The following is a 20,426-nucleotide window of genomic DNA, read 5'->3' as shown; positions in this document are numbered from 1 at the left end:
CAAGCAACAAATTATAAATGCTGTCCAGAAAAAGTAAAGCCCTTGTCTGATTTTTACCATGTTTTTGGATTTTACGGTCGTCGTCTTGGTCAGCTCCTCTCTGCGTCTTAAGTTGCAGCATAAAAGCCCTCCATGTGAATGTAAGCCAGTAAGCGCGAAAAGGAACGGCATCAAACCACCCCATAACGTTTGCTTAAAAATGAAATCCAGCCATACGTTCCTCCGGCTATATAGTTCGCAGTCTCCAGTAATGTCCATGGGACTACGTTTTCAGAATGAGCCTAGGTTGCATAAAACATTGATAGTTTAAAATAAAAATGCTACTTTGGGGAAAAAAAAATATTAATTATTCTATTTTACCTAGAGAGTAACTTTTTAGCTTTAAGACAAATTGTAAAATGCAGGTTTAATCAGAAATCACAATATTTCATTTAATTCAATATAAAAACGTGTTTTGAATAAAAGATTCTCTTTTTCCAGTGTATAAATAACACTGTGTAATGTCTGCAGCTAAACAAGTAAATTGTAAAATTATTAAAATTAAGTATAATCAAACAAAACAGAATGTTGTATATTGTCATTTAAGGTTTTAACATTTAACAAGTTGTTGCTGAAAAGCAATAAATATACTAATGATAATAACATGTTAACATCAGTTCACTGAAAAAAAAAAAATATATATATATATATAATGTTATATATTTAATTATTTCAGCTTCAAAATAATAAATATTAGGACACAAAGGCCCAGATTTACCTAGTCAAGATTTTCAAAGACAAATGGTGAAAAAATGCAACAGTTACATTGTTTATTATATAATTTCCTTTTCAGGTGTAAGGTGTATGGTTTGCATTAGTCAGTATACTTGTATTCACATGATAATTTATAACTAAAAAAAACATGTCTTAATCCACATTCTTGTTACAACAATACTCAAACCAGCTCAATCACCTCTTATTTTTATGGAAAAAATTGCACTTTTTGTATGTGCTTTGTTGGAAATTATGAAATTATAATTGCACATCATCAATTAAGCTTTTGTTTTCTTTATTTATTTGACTCAGAACTGCACCCACAGAAATTTCCACTCCAATCAGTGCAATTATGGGATTGCGCTCCAATGCTAATTTGTCCTGTTTTGTAAATCTAGACCATAAACTTACCACTTCTATTGCCAAATTCATCCTCTAGCTCCCCTTTCCATTTACTGCTGTGTTCAAACAGCACCAGAATCAGACAGTATTAAATTTCAGTGTCTAAAAACAAACCCTACTCAACAGATACAACACACATGCATCATTATAACTGCATTTTTTACAAACATGAGGCATTAACAGAATCATGCTGGAAAACTGGTTGTCTTTAAATGTCATTTAGTGCTAAAGAGACACTCTATAATTACGGTTCATGTCTAACCAAGAATGTGGATTTTCATTTTTCATTTCAGTAATAAAAAAAGCTGTGTGTCATTCCAAGATTTTAGGTCCAATTACTGTCTTTCAGCCAATCTGCTCAAGACAGTTTTGTGGTCTGTGCACAACTCCAATGCTTTCAGGTATAAAAGCTTCTATCGGTTAATTAAAATATGACATATATTTGCACCTTGACTCTTTTTTCCTCTCTCTTTCTAATGTTATCATTGTACAGTTTTATTTATGTCACCATGTTTCCATTACTTTAATCACAGTCTCTATGGTTACAGGATGCAATTAACTGAATACTGGTTCCAGTCTTGTCATCTTAAAGACAGTACTCAAAATGCTGTTGTAAACTGGTTTTCATGTCAGGTTCAAAAATCAGTTCAAGAGTTTTATTTTTATTTTTTATTTATTTATTTATTTAAAATGGGACATCCAGTCACTCTAGTTATTCCAAACTTTACACATGTAAGTAAATGCTGTCGCCAAACCACAATCACTTACAGGGTGAAAAATGGCTTGACAATGGCTTGACACAATCAGAAACAGCTAATAATATAAATTGTTGCACACTCCAGTCCCTAATGAATAAACAGTGCAATGCAACAAATTTACTATAATTAGTAATTAACTACTAATTATGATCTTTTTGACTGCATTTTAGTCTTATCTTATTTTTTCATCAGTAATGTGCTGTTTTATCCATTATGAGCAGATCAGACACACATTCAAATGTTCAGTCGCGTTACTAGTACAGAGGTCAGATCTGTCAAGTTTTTTTATTTTGTGCATGTGTGTGTCAATTTGTGGATGAGATAAACACTGATTATATATAGCAAATATTACTTGTGTCTCTTTTATACATGTAAATACATGTAATTTATTATGGGGCCCATATTTCCTTAAAAACATTATTAGGAATAAACTCAATTATAAAAGACTATATATATATTATTATTATTAAGTAGGCTAATATAGAAAATGTTCTAGCCTATAGGGCCATGTCATTTACAATACAGACACATTTCTTAATAAATAGACTACTATAAATTAAAACCATTAACATATGTTAACATTACATAACATTAACATATGTATCCTATATACTTTTGTTTTGTTTTCACAAGCTTTGGAAGTTTTTGACATAGCTTTTAAATCATAGATCACTTATAGTTTTTGTCAATATAAAGACCGCTAGAACTGAACTGTAAAAACTACTTTGAAAACGAATTACACATAAGAGAGATGATTTTTATTTTTAAGTAATTCCAAGTTTTAATGTTGGAATGTTGGAAAGGAATAGGGCATTGGGGGATAATTGAGAATATAACACAGGCACAAACTCTGCTTCTAACTACAGCTTTAGAGGTGTAGTTGCAATCGTACATGTTTGCGGCACAGTTTGCGAATGTTTTTTTTTACAATGGATTTGGGAAACACTCAATGAACTATATTTGTAATGCTGGAACTTGCGACCTAATAACGATTTTCAGAAATGCACCCCTGGTCAACTATACTCAATGGAGATGTGTTGCACTGCATGAAGCATATTGTAATCACTGTAGAAGTTGTTGTAGTAGAGTATGACCGTCAGGCTAGTTTAGGTTAGTAAAAAAAAAAAAAAAAAAGAAAAGTTAATTCCAGACAGTAATTTCTGTTGTAGCACTATCAGTATAAAGTGTAAGAGTGTATTAAGAATTATTAAGAATAAGGTTTTCATGAAAACTTAATTAATACTTTAATGACTGTGTGGAAATATAAATTTGTATAATCTAGTTTAAATTAACAATAATCCAAAACTGAAAAGTTATTTTCTTTGGTTCTTTCTGACTACTGGCTAAGCCAAAGTGAAGCAAATGCTGCGGGCAGGCTTTTAAAGACTCTGACTTTGTCTTCGGGTGATACTTTCAAGCCAAAGAAACCCCTTTAGTTGATTAAGTTATGTGGTCAGTAGCTGGGCAGGTTTCTAACACCTATACGTCGGCTATCATGCTGACTCCAAAACTTAATTTGCATGCTTTGTTTAACCGTCTCTCCTCCTCCTAAGAAGACATTTTAGACAGGACATCTTTGTCTTAATTCAGACTTGTGATAAAACTCACAGACTGCAGACCTCCAATAGGCTTCTGCAGACACATGGACTTCTTGAAGACGCTGTATGACTGCAGATTAACCAAAATGTCTCAATAAAAGAATTCTGCTTGTTTAAAGTTTTCTGGACTGGGTTCTCTCTCTTCACTCTGTTTGTTTTTACAACTGCTAGCTGACATTGTTGGAAAGTTACCCAAAGCTAGTAGAATGACAGAAGAGGGCTATTGAAATAAAGTGCTACAATTTTGTCAGCTACAACAGAATAATTCACTTACTGCAACACCTTTTCTCCCACCGGAAGTTATGATCTTATTGCAATATCTCTCTCAACTCTCTTTTTGCTGAACACGCCCACACTACACTTGCTGTCAATCATGTTGCTAGAAATTGCCAACTCTTATGGAAAATAAAAGACTTCCGGTCGTTTTGTTACTGCAAATCTCTGCATGGACATCCCTTAATAGAGTCCTTTGAAATTAGGTAGAAAGGCAGAAGAGGAGGGAAAGAGAAAGAGTGAGAGAGAGGGAGAGAGAGAGCGAAAAGGGTGGCAAAGATGAGGTGAAAAGGATAATACGAAGGATTTAGAAGGATGAAAATGTACCTGAAGAGGCGAGGGAGAAAAGGTTGAAAGTTGAAAATGGAGCAGCAGGGCAAGAGCGAGCGATCAGTAGTAGAGGGATGTAATGAATGTCTAAAAAGAAGAGAGAGACCCTTGACTTCATCCTTCTCTTCCTCACTCGCTCTGTCATGTATTTTTAACTGCTAGAGGGCATTTGCAGCTGTGGTTCAACTTGTCAAACCTGTAAAGTACTTAAACTTTGACTGCAAAGAGTGGAAAAGACAGAGGAGGAACAAGAGAAAAGAGAGAAGCATAGAGATTGAGAGAAGAGGAGGTTATGGTAATAGAGATGCTCGCATGGAGCGAGAGATAAAAGAAGGCTGGGGTGGTAGAGGAGAGATGGAGGGAGTAGCGGAGGTGTAGTGACCTAGTTTAGAAACAGAGGGATGGTGTGTTTAATGGGAAAAAGACGAAGAGACGCAGGGAGGGCTGCTTTGGCAGGCTGCCATGTTGGATTGTCTGGTTTCCGTGGAGACGGAGCATGAGAAGAGCACACTTGTCCAGAGAGATGCACGCACGCTCCTTCTCAGGCTTACTCATCTGCTCACACCTCGACTTTACATCCCTTTCTCCTGCTTGTTCCGAGTGCAATTTATTCAAGAATAGCCTAATCAGCATGAACCTGAAAATCATCATTGCTAATACCAGTCATTTGGTGCTTAACAGTCACGTTTAGTGAAATAATGTAGCCTTTGGCTTGTTTCTCATTTACATAATAATAATAATAATAATCTACGGAGATAAACAGAAGGGTAAAAAACTGTGCTTTTTGTGTTCTCTTAATGTTGTTATCAAAAAAAAAAAAAAAAAAACAAGAATATTGCTGCTGAAATGCAAATTTTCTTTTAGGAGCTGCATTCAATTGCATTATTATTAATAATAATAAATATTCTAAACTAATAATAATAATAATAATAATAATAATAATGTGCACGTTCTCTTCCTGTTTACATGGGTTTTCTCCACAGTCGAAAGACATGCACTATATGTGAATTGAATAAACTAAATTGGCCGTTGTGTATGAGTGTGTTTTAATGTTTCGCAGTATGGGGTTGTGGCTGGAAGGGCATCTACTGTGTAAAACATATGCTGGATAAGTTGGTGGTTTATTTCACCATAGCGACCCCTGATGAATAAAGGCACAAAGTCGAAGGAAAATGGATGAGTGAATGAAAACATCATGTTTATTCAGCTCAATTCTGAATACATATTTTCATATAGTTGCATTCATTATAAAATTAGCTTATTCCAGAATTTTATAGTGCGGTGTTGTTATTCACTTTTTTCAGTTCTCAAGCACACACACACACACACACACACGCACACACACACACACACACACACACACACACACACTAGATCTTGCAGACATCACACATATGATTGGAGAATTAGTTCCTGCAGGCTGAGAGGTTTCAGACATGCATGATTAGATCCCTGAGGTGCCCATCTGCATGACCGTGTAAATTACACCACCTATTTTCCAACTGCTTCTAAAGTCTGCAAGTACGGGTTTGCATCATAACTTTGCAATATTTCTACTTTTTTTTCACCTGTCTGTGCAAGCTAGGGAACAACTCAGATTAATAGTGTCTGTTTAAAAGTACTCGTTTTTATCTTGGATTCAGTTGAAGGACTGAGAGAGATTATTGTATTGATGATGCAATTGGAGATCAAGGCAATTTTCTCCTCTGTTCAAGAACCACTTACAAGTAGCATTTTCTGGCAAACACAGCATGCATTACATGGTATTTGAACCCATACAGCAGGTAGAGCAGCAATGCAACTTTAATTATTTGTTTTCTTTTGCTTCTTTCCTGCTATTTTTCTTTTTGGCTCATTTTCTTATTGTTCCATTGGAATAAATTGTGATGGCAGTCTTTCACAGTCCCTGTGGTGCAGGAGTATAATCTTAAGAAAAGAGAGAGAGAGCTGCAATACTTAAGTGAATCATTAGCCAGCAACATCAGAGTGCACCAAGAGCCTCTTTTTTATGCATGTGGCCCTAATTAAAAGAGCACAAGAGTTTATATGTAGCGTTTTTTTTTTTTTTTTTTTTTTTTTTTTGCAGATTCTTGCTCCATTAGTAACATTTTCTCCTAGCTTATCAAGGGACACACACTTTATGTGGTTTTAGATAAATGCCAAATGTAATTATGATTCTCTCTCTCTCTCTCTCTCTCTCTCTCCCTCTCTCTCTCTCCTTTTCTTTCTCTCTCTCTCTCTCTCTCTCTTTCTCTATCTCTCTTTAGTTGAGTTTAGTTTTTTGGAGTTTGTTTATTTACTTATTTACTTTTGGTGAGTTTTGATCTTCTCCAATTGCCTTTTTAGAGGTTCACGGCATGGTGCTGCGGGACCCCTGATGGGTTAGTTCTGATTTTTGAGTTCATTATTTTTCTGTCTCAGAGGCTAAAAAAATTGATAGGATGATCCCAAATCCTGCCCACTATTGTTTGGATCCTTCCTGTTTTGGGCCATGCTGGCGTGGGTTTCCTCTGTGTACTCCGGTTTCCCCTACAGTCCAAAGACATGCGCTATAAGTAAATGAATGAATTCAACTGATGTATGTATATGTATATGTGTGCATGGGTGTTTCCCAGTACTGGGTTGTGGCTGTAAGGGCATGTGCTGTGTGATACATATGCTGGAATAGTTGGCAGTTCATTCCGCTGTGGTCACCCCTGATAAATAAAGGACTAAGCTGAAGGAAAATTAATGAATAAATGAATGAATACATAATAAACTTTGCTTTTAGGGAAACAATTACACAACGGTTAATCCATGTTTTAATTTTGAAAGGAAGGAGTACGACTTAATTCATATAATAAACTCAAATTCATATAAAAGAATGGACAAAGTGCTCCTCTATATATGTACTTTGTTTAGTTACAGTTGCTCAGCATTTGGAACACAACTGTTTACTTTCTGGGAATCGATTGCAAAAGAAATGAGCAAGAATCAAGTCAGTTTCACTACTCTTACACCTTGGACAAGTTTTCAATAAAATCCACCAGTTGCTTTTCTTATCTGTTTCTGTGTGGGTTTTTATCACTGTGCACAAAGAAGTTTCAATTCCACTCATGTTTTATTTACTGTAAGCTGTTCCTCCTCTGCTGTTGTTACTACATCAACTCAAACATTTAAAACTTTATTTAAGAAGATAATTTATAACTTAAGAAAAAAAAAAATACAAACCAGTTGTATTTCAAATACTTAATTATAATTAGTTCAAGAATAGGCCAAATACACTTGCATTTGTTTTGTGTAAATCAAGTATAATCGCGTTTCATAGTTTCATTATAAGTATGTTTATGAGACGTAAGTAATATTATTGAAAAATACATAAGTAGACTGAAAGTACATCCTTATTTTCTTTTTAAAAGATTGTACTGTAGCAAGACGCTTGAACTTTTTTTATAAGTGATATCAGACATAATCAGGTAGCTTAGTTACTAACAATAGCATACCACTACAGTTATGCTGCCAATATTGCAATAACAGGACAGCATTTACATTTAGTAGACACTTTTACCCTAAATGACTTACAAAAGAAAATGGGTATTTTTTTCTCAGAAAAGCAAGGGTTTTAAAGTTTTACATAACTAACAGAAATTGTTTCAAAAGCCTAAAGTGTGAATTTATTAAACTAAACTTATTAGATTAAAAATTGTATAAGTGGTAGGAATAACAAGATTTCCTCTTTTTTTTGTCCTGGGATTACAACGTTCTCATGTTAAAAAAAAAGAGAACAAAATCAATGAAAACAAAGTAATCAAAGGACATGCATTTACATAAAGATGTCATTTTTAAGCAGTAGGAATCACAAACTTTGCGACTGTGATAAAGGAATTGGTAATTTGACCCCAAAGAACCATTCATGATGTTTACATAATCTATTCAATATCTGTTTTGGGAGTTCCGTGTCTTTTTTTCCATTCTGCATGAGTCCTGATGATTGCTGCTTTTGGCCTTTTTTTAATTGGAATCGCATGAACAAGCTTTTCAATTACCATGTACACAACTGTGGGAGGAACGTGCTGTGGTTAACTTTGCAGGTAGTTTAAAGGTAGTGTTTCTCTTGTGACACACTGAATGAGAAATCACTGCTAATTAGACACTTAACATTTGAACTAAATGTGGGTTAAAAAGAAAATCAAGGCTGATATTAAGAAGTTTGTTTCTTTTTCATCTGAGTACTTCTTGTCTATGGAAAACAATTCAGCTGGAGTGTTTTTCTGTTTGTTACACTAAGGGCTTGCCATTAGTGTTACTAAGGGTTGCTACAGTATATAGGTGGTTACTAATCAAAAGCACAAAAGAAATAAATTATAATAATAGATCTAACAAATAAGATGTATACATTGTGATTGCAAATAAAATGTCCATCCATTTTGATTACATAATTTTAACATTATTGAACTAATAAACTTTATGTAATTGATAAATTTAGTTCTCCCTGCGTTTGCGTGGGTTCCTCCGGGTGCTCCATGCGGTACAGGTGAATTGAGTAGGCTAAATTGTCTGTAGTGTATAAGTGTGTGTGTGAATGTGAGTGTGGATGTTTCCCAGAGATGGGTTGTGGATAGAAGGGCGTCCGCTGCGTAAAAACTTGCTGGATATGTTGCCGGTTCATTCCGCTGTGGCCACCCTGGATTAATAAATCGACTAAGCCGACAAGAAAATCAATGAATTAAAAAAAAATTGAGTGAATTTGTTTTGTAATTTGTTAGTTATTTAATATGAGTATTATTATTTTTTGAGTGTGATGGAACACACCTGACCCTAAATATAACAACTGGTTAAATAAAATGTGCCTTGGCAACACTTGTTACCCACAACAAACTAGGCATTATCATTAACACTGCAATACAACAATTTAACTTCCACCTTCAATCATGGCTGCAAAATTCTCACCTGTATATTTTTTTCATGTGTGTATGATCAATAGTGTTCTTTAAAGATCTTCAAAAAAAATATATATATATATTTGTGTGTTGTGTTTCTTAGTATGTCTTTTTGGGTGCTGTGTGAAGATATAATTACCATGAAACCCGCAGAAGACCTAGTTATACATTAGATCTGGCATTCTCTGACCAAAAATAATATTTTATCAGCGAATGAAGGACAGAACATTTTAATGATGTGGAGGATTGTGAGAAGGGTGGAAAGACAGTAAAGAAAGAAAGAGATGAGAAACCTGCTAGGTCGTTGTAAAATAATGAATGTAACAGACTCCATGTGAATCGTATGAAAGGTACAATTCTCTATAATGGTCAGTTTTCTGGCTCTCACTGGGTTGCTTTTGATTATGAAGGAAGCAGCTCTTGAGAAGTTGCTCCTGCAGATTTTAGACATTGCTAATTGGCTTAAGGGTGTCTGGATACCTGGATCGTGGGTGATCAATACAGTCTAATCATTGAGCCTTGATGTTAACCTGATTGATGTGTGATTGGGGAAAGACCCCTTGCTCTCTTACATTGGTTTTATTTTCTGCACAGAATTTTAGGTATACAGTCTGAGTTAAGAGTAGGGCTGTTACAATAATAGCATTTTTAATGGCAATTAATCACACCATTAAAATTAATTTCTCATTGTAATGTTGTGGTGTGTGTTTGTATCAGGGTTTTCTCAGATACCTGCTTCTTTGGTAAATTTTGTATTTGCAGACTTCAAAAAAAAAGTTTTTGTTTTATTTTTAAATAAATCAGAGTACTTCCTTAGTGGTTCAGGTGTTAGGACTGTCGCCACACATCAAGAAGGTTGGTGGTTTGAATCCTGACTGGGCTCATTGGCATTTCTGTGTGGAGTTTGCATTTTCTCCCTCTATGTGGGTTTCCTCCGGCTGCTTTGGTTTCATAACTATGTAAGTGCAGTAAACAACATTAAAACACAATTTTACTATAAGTTAAAACACACACACACATATATATATATACAGTTGAAGTCAGAATTATTAGCCCCGTTTTGATTTTTTTCTTCTTTTTTAAATATTTCCCAAATGAAGTTTGACAGAGCAAGGAAATTTTCACAGTATGTCTGATAATATTTTTTCTTCTAGACAAAGTCTTATTTGTTTTATTTTGGCTAGAATAAAAGCAGTTTTGAATTTTTTAAAAAGTATTTTTGAGACAAAATTATTAGCCCCTTTAAGCTAGTTTTTTTTCCGAGAGTCTACAGAACAAACCATCGTTATACAATAACTTGGCTAATTACCCTAACCTGCCTAGTTCACCTTATTAACCTAGTTAAGCCTTTAAATGTCACTTTAAGCTGTATAGAAGTGTCTTAAAAATATCAAGTAAAATATTATTTACTGTCATCATGACAAAGATAAAATAAATCAGTTATTAGAAATAGGTTTTTAAAACTATTATGCTTAGAAATGTGCTGAAACTATCTGCCCTCCATTAAACAGAAATTGGGGGAAAAAATAAACAGTAGCGCTAATAATTCAGGGGGGCTAATAATTCTGACTTCAACTATATATATATATATATATATATATATATATATATATATATATATATATATATATATATATATATATATATATATATATTAGGGATGTGCCGAGCAGCAGGTATTTGTATCTGTATTTGTATTTGTTGAAGGGGGAAAAGTATTTGTATTCAAGTAAAATTTAAAATGGCTTAAAAATATCAATTTTTTCTATTACAATTTTAATTTATGTTATAGTGTAAGTATTGTTTAATTATACCCATTATAATAATTATGGATATGAAATATTGGTTGATGTTTTTGAACATGTAACAAGAAACGTCATTGAAAACATATAAGCTATTACCTCATCCATGGTTAAACCAATAACTAAACTACCAAATATTATGAACCCCACCACCACCGTTCTTGTTGAAGGACGCTGAATAGACAGAATAAAAACAAACAATACTTCAAATAACTGTTCTTTTACTGAAAGAACTTCTTTCTAATGCACAAAATACCAAAAACTAAAATTAACTACATAAAACTAAATAAACCCCTGACTGGGAGGTCTGGCAGAACAAAAGTAAAAGTAAACTGACTTGCTGGGGCAGAATGTGTCTGTGTTGATGGTTTGGTGCTTGTGGAAAATTGAGCAGAACATGGCTGTGCTGATGAGGGGATTGATGCTTGTGGGGGTTGGCAGACAGTATCAGGTGAGGATGCTTTAAGTGCATGTGATAATACATTACATAGAGGGTTGCACGGTTGCACGGTGGTGAACAGTAAGTAACGCTGTCGTCTCACAGCAAGAAGGTTGCTGGTTCGAGCCTCAGCTGAGTTAGTTGGCATTTCTATGTGAAGTTTGCATATTCTGCCCATGTTGGCGTAAATTTCCTTCAGGCGCTCCGGTTTCCCCCACAGTCCAAACACATGCAATATAGGTGAATTGGGTAAGCTAAATTGTCCCTATTGTATGTGTGTGAAAGAGAGTGTATGGATGTTTCCAAGTGCTGGGTAGCAGCTAGAAGGGCCTCCACTGTGTAAAACATATGCTGGATAAATTGGTGGTTCATTTCACTGTGGCAACCCCAGATTAATAAAGGGACTAAGCCAAAAAGAAAATGAATGAATGAATGAATGAATGAATGAATGAATGAATGAATGAATGAATGAATGAATATGCATAGAAGATGTTGACAGACGTTTGATATCTCTGCCTCTGCTGATTTCACTTTTGCACACATTACATAAAGTATCACTTTGTTTTATCTGCAGCACCACTGACTGTAAAATGAACGTGAACAATTTTTTTTTTTTATTATTAATTATTTTTTTTTTTACTTGTAGAGGACCAAGAAATGGCTCAGCAGCAGACTCACTCTTTTCTATTTCGGTGCCCAAATGTATTTGAGTTTCAAGTTAATAAATGACGGGAAGCTATGGTAAGGTTAACTAGCCTATAGCAAATACATTGCTGTCTGCAAAAGACAGTAATTTAGACGTACCATATAACTCCCATAAGTGCATACTATTTGTTGTAAACGAACCTGTTTTAACCTTTATAAACCTTTAAAAACCTTTATAAACGAACGTTAACATTACTCTGACAACAGTCTATTGTCTAAATTGCCGCGCTAACAGAGCTAACGTTGCGTAAACAGAGAGCACCCGATTGCAGACATCAATAATGCAGCGTAATGGAATATCCCGATCAAACTCCGCTTTAACTCCACTGCAAGTTTATAAACTGCCTCTGGAACCCAGGCAAGGTACAAAAATCTGTTTAACAAAAATAGTGATGCAGTGAAGGATTTTTTCGCTCAGCCGAGCAGTCTCTGTTGCTTGCGTTGAGGCGTGCGTTGGCACTAGGCCGCAGGTGCCCCAACCAGTCCCAATATACAGCCATATCGCACTGCTATGAGTGTGATCTTGCATTTGTGCAACAGTTTGACGACTTGATTGTGTATATAAAAACAAAATCAAACATGGAGAGTCTCAAAAACCCTTTTGTATGAGGAACTACTTTCTTCCGTGTTGGATTCAAATCATAAGCTCACAGTTAAAGAGTTGAGCAAGCATCTTTTAAACTTTAGATTTGTAGTGTCTGCTTTTTGCTGGCTGTATGTGGGCAGAGTAATACACAAAGGGTAAAGAGGCTGTACGGGTGCTGATATTACTTAAATATATCACGGCTATCAGCTAGTACTGTAGTACTGTCTCTAAATCCCAGTTTCACCCCGACCCAAACATTTCATATTTCTTTATTTAAATTATCAACATTACCTAAAAAAAAGTCATTTAAAACGTTTGGTTTAAATACATATACTTGTAAATTAATATTTTCTTATTTTTAGCAATTTGACTCAATTTAAAGTATTTTTGGTGCATTAAAAAGGGAGCTCAACTTGAAAGCTTATCCAGCTAAAACAAAATTTTATTTTTGTTCATAATTATATACAAAATGATTGTCGTAACTACAAAACTGTCATCTTTTTGAGAAAAAAACAACTGCTTTCACGGAGCACCCGGAGGAAACCTACGCCAGCACGGGGAGAACATGCAAACTCCTCACAGAAATGCCAACTGACCCAGAGACCTTCTTGCTGTGAAGCGGTACCCACTGAACAACCGTTAGGCCCGCATATTTTATAGTAACATTTTATACAGTTTTACTATAGTATAACCATGCCTCATTTTTAAAGAGCAGTTTGACACATTGTACATTAGGCTACAGTACAAATTAGCTTTCAACAGATATTACAATGAAACGTTATTTAACATTAAGTAAAAGACTGAATTTCAGACACCGCAGAATCAAAAATAACATAATGGTCTCAATCTAAAGTTCAGACTGTAGAAAGCTGTCATCACACAGGAGGAAGAGATAGCTATTACTGGCATGGATGTGTGTAGAGTGTAGTTTGTGGTAGATCATTGTGCTAGAACAACCTATTCGAGTCCCACTCGGAGTGAACAGGTGGGTACTGTGCACAAAGGCTTAACACACAACTTAACTAAAATTTCCTGCAAAATGCAAGATACCAGCAGGCTCATTTGATTCTTACCTCATGTGCACTTAATCTCAACAGCAGATAAATTGCCCTAATATGCTTCTGCTGAGCAGATCTAAAACAAAATTGCTCAGTTGGAAAAAGTAGAAACTTCTGGAACATACTGTAAATAAAAATGGCTATTTATAGGTGTGTAATATATTAAAAAGTACGAAAAAAGGTATGCACACTTGCCCCGTGCACCTTCATAAATTGTTTTAATTTGTAAATGTTTTATTTGGTAGTTGGCATTAGACATTCTATGCAGTTGCCTATTTTAATACAACTGAAAAAGTAAAATAGACCCCATTTTGAAGCTTGTTTATAAAGAAACGTGCTATTTAGAGAGCTAAAGCTATACAATTAATAATTTTAACTCCCCCTTATGTGTTAAGTGTTAAGTCCCAATTAGCACCCACAACAAAATAATTCTAAAGCCACTACCTGATCAAAACGTTATCAATGTGAGTGCATTTAGAGAGTGTACACATATGGATTGTTTGTGATGTCAGTGTTGAGTATGATGTCGATTGTTATTACTTATCGTTCATACAGTAAGATGAAGGTTTGAAGTTTATTGCAGTCTTTATTTCACACTGAACAATACATAAGAGCTTGTGCTGTTCACAAACAACCACAGAATATGACAGAGCTCATGTTTTAAAGTCAAGCTCACACTGCAATTAATAATTCACTGAAATCTGGTTTAGAGTCAGTATTCTCCCTGCAATCTCTGATGTAATCAGCCTGGTTTTCTTTAAATTAGAACTGTTTTGGAGTGATTGTATGAATGGATGCACTAACTGGATTACTGGACTGGAAACTTTTTTTGGAGTTTTGCAGCTTAAAAATGATTTGATTATGAACAGAAAAACAAAATTGGTTTAAGAGATTAGAATGTGTGCCATTGTGGATGCTCAGCGTAATAAAAAATCAGACCCCAAGATTATCTAATGTTGTTATGTAAAATGCAGTAATGACGCAATCCCACAGCCAGTTAAAATAAGTTAGGTTCGAATTGTATTAATGTATTAAATATTTTGAGTCAAGTGTTAACTCATTCTAACATTGGTAGCCCTAGTTAAGAATAGAATGATACTGTTAGTCCTTTTATTTATTTATTTATTTTTTGCATTTTTATGTTCTTCAAATGTAAAAAAAAAAATTAATAGCTTGTTTTTTTTTTTTTTTCAGCACAATGCAAAATGACAAGATATAAAGCATATAATACTTTAAAGCAGTGGTTCTAATCTGGTTTATCATGGAACTCATTTTATCTCTTGGTATTTGGCAGCAACCTCTTTTTTTTTCGTATGTATTCCACATTTTACTTAACTGTTATGATTACCAGCGATCTAATACTTACAGATCCTCATGCACACACACACATAGCATTTCTAAGTAGTTTTGTCTCTAAACAAAAATTAGTAATGTGGTATGAGCCACCAAGAAACCACCTAAAAAAACTTTGCAGCCATTTAAGAGTGAATAATTTGCAACTACATTTTCATTTTGGGGTGAACTAGTTATTGGGTTATAACATAGGTCTCAAACTCAATCCCTGATGGACCGCAGCTCTGCACAGTTTTGCTCTAACCCTAATCAAACACAGCTGATCCAACTAATCAAGGTGTCCATGACTCTTTTAAACACCTCGATTATTTGGATCAGCTTTGTTTGATAGGGTTGGAGCAAAACTGTGCAGAGCTGTGGCCCACTAAGAATTTAGTTTGAGACCTATGGGTTAAAGCTAACGTATCTACCACTTAAAAAAAGGTAAAAGTTATATAGAGCAGCACATGTGGCATGCTCAATATAGAGATAAAACTACTTGTGCACAGCCTTCCCACTGTCTCGTTTTGCCTTTTTCACTTTGAAAATGAATTGTTGTGAACAGTGTATGTATATTTTGTACTTCTAACATTGTGTGTGTGTGTGTGTGTGTGTGTGTGTGTGTGTGTGTGTGTGTGTGTGTGTGTGTGTGTGTGTGTGTGTGTGTGTGCGCGTGTGTTGATTAAAGCACTGATCCTCTCACCAGCATAAAATAATTACAAAGGACTGATTAAAATAGCCTAATGTCAAATTAGACAAATGTGTTAACTGTTTTTAAAGTAATTAACACTGCTAAACAGTGTCTTAATTGTATTATTTGTTTTGACATACCTTGACGAGGCATAATTAAATTCTTCCAAATGTTAGTGAACTTCCATGTGAAATAAAATCAGTTTAATGTTTGGTGTATTTTTGCAGCTAGGTATTATTGCAAGTATATTGAGACAGTTTTGATATGTTCAAGTTAAGCCTTGCAATAATGAACATAGGCAGGATTTTTACTTTACTGCACTCATGTTGCTTTTTCCCCTCATTTTGTTCACAATAGTGTGTTGTGCGATAAGAGCACTTTATATGAGGAGAGAATGACCTTGGCAAGAACTTGCATATTGGTTATGTAATACAATTATTCCCTACTAATATGTGCCACAGCAGGCTGATTGCAGCATAAATAATGCAGGCATGCAGAGAGTCACATTGCTCTGCAAAGCACAGCAGAGCACACAAAAAAATAAAAATAAATAAATAAATAAATAAAATACATAGCAATAAAATTAAAAGTGAAAATGTTAGAGCTCCATTAAAGTGGTGCTTTAAGTATAGCTGAAGCAGTTTATGTTTGTGTGTGCAATGTATCAGAGACCTATTTTGGTATGAGTCACATAGAATTTTATGTTCTTTATTTATTTATTATTTTTTTTACTTTTTTATTATAATTTTATTTTTATTAGTAATATTGTTATTTAATAATTCAGGATAAACAGATAAACGGATTGCATATAGAAAGCAAGTTTCCTAAAAGGGCAACACAGTCATGCAGCGCGTCTTTTTCATGATGTCATACTGACCGTGCATTTCTTGATGTGGTGGTTCCCTGTATCCAGATGATGATGTGATGGCATGTCTGCTGCGAAGCTAAGATTGTGGCTCGCTCTTGCAAAAGGGCAACCCACCCTAGTTGTCCCCCGCACTGCGATTGGCACTCAGGCAGATCTGAGGGTTACAGTGGGAGTAAATTCGCGGCCTTCGGGCTCGTGGACCTCTCGCTCTTTAGCATGCTCTATCCAAGCTTCGAGCGAGAGAAGCACAAGTCCTCCCGGATGGTCGCCCTCTCGCTCGATGACACAGAGGACCAGGGGCCTCGTGTATGAAGACCTGCATGAAATCATACTAAAACATTGCTTACACACAAAGCTGTAAATGTGCGTACACAGTAAAAAATTCAGATGTATGAAACCCAGGCATAGTCTCTTTGTACATCCGAATAGGTTGTAAATTGGCTTGCTCAGTCATACAATTTCCCCCAAGCATTGAATATGATACAGCAAATTTCTAATTGGCCAGAATCAGTGATAATAACACTGTATGATATATACACAAATATTATAAAATATAACATTACTCATGAAATGTTTCATTGTATTCTTTCCATACATATACTATATTGAGTAACAATGTTCATTGATGCTATTAAAGAGATTTGAAATACTATGCAAGTCAATGATTCCAGGTTTTCAGCATTCTTCAAAATATGTTCCTTTGTGTTTAACAGAAGTAAGGGTGAGTAAATAATGACCATATATTTAATTAATTAATTAATTAATTTATTAATTAATTTATTTATTTATTTGGGTTAAACTATCCCTTTAACTGTAAATTCTTTCTGATTATATGTGTAGACTTCAAACATATATATTTTTTTATATTTTAGATATTATACTGCATATATATATATATATATATATATATATATATATATATATATATATATATATATATATATATATATATATATATATATATATATATATATATATATATATATACCCCACTTGATAACCAATAATAAAAAATAATAATATTAAAACTGAAAAAAATTATAAGAAAAAGCAGAAAGCATCTTCTATTTTCAAGTCCTTCCAGCGAGAAAAAAAAAGGTTAAAACATCAGTCAGCAACTCACACTGTGTCCTAACTACACACAACTTGATGCTGCAACACATTATAAATATATTTTTCATAAAAATTAAACGTAAAACATTTTAAAACAGTGTCTATTTCTGTGATGCTGCAACTGAAACAATAGTTTAAACTCTTGACAATGACTTCCTTGTGTGCTGAATGTGTGCTTTATTCGGTGTAAATGCAACCAATGTGAGTTGAATACCATTTTACTTGACATTTAAACTCTGATACTGAAGTGCCAGCATATAGTTTATCTCAGATCTTAAAAAAAAAAAAAAAAAAAAAAAAAAATGGATGATAGACCATGACTCAAACCAGTGGTGCAAACCAAAAACATTAGTCGCTGAGCATAGGCTTTTAATGATGAGGTTTAATGAGGTTTAGTATTTATTAATTAGGTAAGAAACCTGTGCAATTGGTTGGAAGTGCAGTGCAGTTTTTTTGTGCTTCTGAATGACTGGTTTTTAAATACTTCTGTTGTGTTGTGTCTGGTGTGGACAGACAAATTGCTTTTTGCTGGAGTTTTGTTATGTCATGTGTTGTTAGGACATGGTGTGCAAGTATACTAAAATGTAGTTTTAGATAAGGTAAACAGAAAAATGTCTTTGTACAGAGAAAAATATTTGTTTGTTTTTTCCTCTGACTATGTACAAAAATGATTGCAAAATTGCTTTGCAGATGGACAGTTCATCATAGGCATAAAACAAACACACAGACATTAAATTGACTCCAATTCAGTTTCTGCCTATCATCAATCGTGGATACAGCACAGATAGAGTAAATATTGTGGGGAAAAAAAAAGCTTGAGACTGTGTTGCATGCAATGATTTTTTTATTCACCTTTATTCATCTGTTGTTCAGCAAGATCACATTAAATTCAAAATCACAGTAAAGACGTCAAAATAAATGCTGCTCTTTTAAACTTTCTATTTATCAAGGATTCCTGATGAAAAATATACCTCTCTTTCAACTAAATGATTGAGCATTTCACTAGTTTCATCTTTAGTTTCAACTAGTCATTCATTTTCTTGTTGGCTTAGTCCCTTTATTAATCCGGGGTCACCACAGCAGAATGAACCGCCAACTTATTCAGCAAGTTTTTACGCAGTGGATGCCCTTCCTGCCTCAACCTATCTCTAGGAAACATATACACACACACACACTCATATACTACGGACAATTTAGCCTACCCAATTCACCTGTACCACATGTCTTTGGACTGTGGGGGAAACCAGAGCACCCAGAGGAAGCCCACGTGAATGCAGGGAGAACATGCAAACTCCACAAAGAAATGCCAACTGAGCCAAGGATCGAACCAGCAACCTAGCGACCTTCTTGCTGTGAGGTGAACGTGCTACCCACTGCGCCACTGTGTCGAACGAAGAGATATCTTTGAATAGAAATGTTTTATAAATCGCTGACATTCAGTTTAACAAACATTTTAGACCTATTAATCCAGGTGTTATACTCAAGATATCTACAAACAGGTGTTGGTGAAATGATGTGTATCTGGTTACTTATCTATTGTGGGATAGCAGACGACATTTAAAATGTAGGACAATTTGAAAGGTGTGAGGGTGAGATCCATGCATTACTATTACAATACACAAATATTGGTTTACATTAATTGGGCAGCCTGTTTTACAGTGTAGTGGGGTTATATGGCAAGCTGTAAACTTTGTCTTTTTGTTATTAAAAAGTAAACAGCACTGAATCTGTTCAGTTTGGAGTCACACATTTTGCACATCTCATACCTCATTTTATGTTCATTTTGACAGCTTGAGCATGTATAGTTTTCTGATGTCGCTGAGCATTTTAAATCGACACTGGTTCCTTTACTCTGGGGCAAGACTGAGGTGAATCTTACTGGAGATAAACCCTGCAGGATACTAGCCTTTCAAAAGCAGGAATTCACATTGTCTGTCCATTCACCCATTCATCCATCTAGTTGCATGCCTGCCTATCTTGCTGTGTCTTCATATACATTCAGTGTAAATGTTTAAATTTACTACAGTCTTTTTCATTTTTATTCAAAAAGATCAGAGTTCTCGCTGAAGTGTTGAAGTTTTTCACATCGTCATTTTCAGTCTGACCTATTCAAAATCCCTATTCCTCAGGCCATATGTCAAGACTATGTTCTATAACCACATTGTTGCATATATTAACACTCACATCCTAATTCTGTCAGTATTGCTCATAAATTATTCCTTTTCTCTGCCATCATTTAACAGGTGTTTCGCAGTGGAGAGGGTATGGGCATACGGCTAGACAGTGCATCTGCCTTTCAAGGCGCCATCATATCCCCTCACTATGACTCACTGTTGGTTAAAGTCATAGCCAGTGGCAAAGACCTTCCCACCGCTGCAACCAAAATGCACAGAGCACTAACCGAGTTCAGAGTTCGTGGTGTTAAGGTAAGTGCATGCCTCAGTGTTAGTAGCAATGCTGGATGTTTTTGAACTGTTTTAGTGCCGAAAGAACCCTTTTTTTTTTTTCATTTATGATCATATTTGAGACTTAACATAAAAAAAGTTTTCTCCAGGAATTACAGACCTTCTTGGTCATAAGTTAAGGGTTCTATACATTAAAGTATTGCATATGAGTTTTTACCTAAAATGTTTGTTTTCGTGCATTTTGTGTTGAATGTTATGTTTACCTGAGTCAACTGAGTACACATTTAGGCTTTGAGGCTTCCTGAGTTCTAAAACTTCTACTTTTGTATCAGACAAGGCCTTTGACAGTGTCGCTGTTTCATAAATTCCACAGAAGCTCAAGGGATCACAGGTT

General features: G+C 34.8%; 1 protein-coding gene across 1 annotated transcript in view; it reads left to right on the top strand.

The window, feature by feature from the left end:
• Window positions 1–20,426, top strand: part of pcxb (pyruvate carboxylase b) — a 374,478-nt gene that overhangs the window by 161,133 nt on the left and 192,919 nt on the right. The window contains exon 10 of the mRNA NM_131550.2: window positions 19,871–20,053. Coding sequence (NP_571625.2) covers window positions 19,871–20,053 — 183 coding nt within the window. The remainder of the gene's footprint in view (window positions 1–19,870; window positions 20,054–20,426) is intronic.

The sequence above is a fragment of the Danio rerio genome, chromosome 7 (assembly GCF_049306965.1).
Source record: "Danio rerio strain Tuebingen ecotype United States chromosome 7, GRCz12tu, whole genome shotgun sequence".
Classification (NCBI taxonomy): Eukaryota; Metazoa; Chordata; class Actinopteri; order Cypriniformes; family Danionidae; genus Danio; species Danio rerio.
This window is presented reverse-complemented; position numbering and strand designations above follow the sequence as displayed.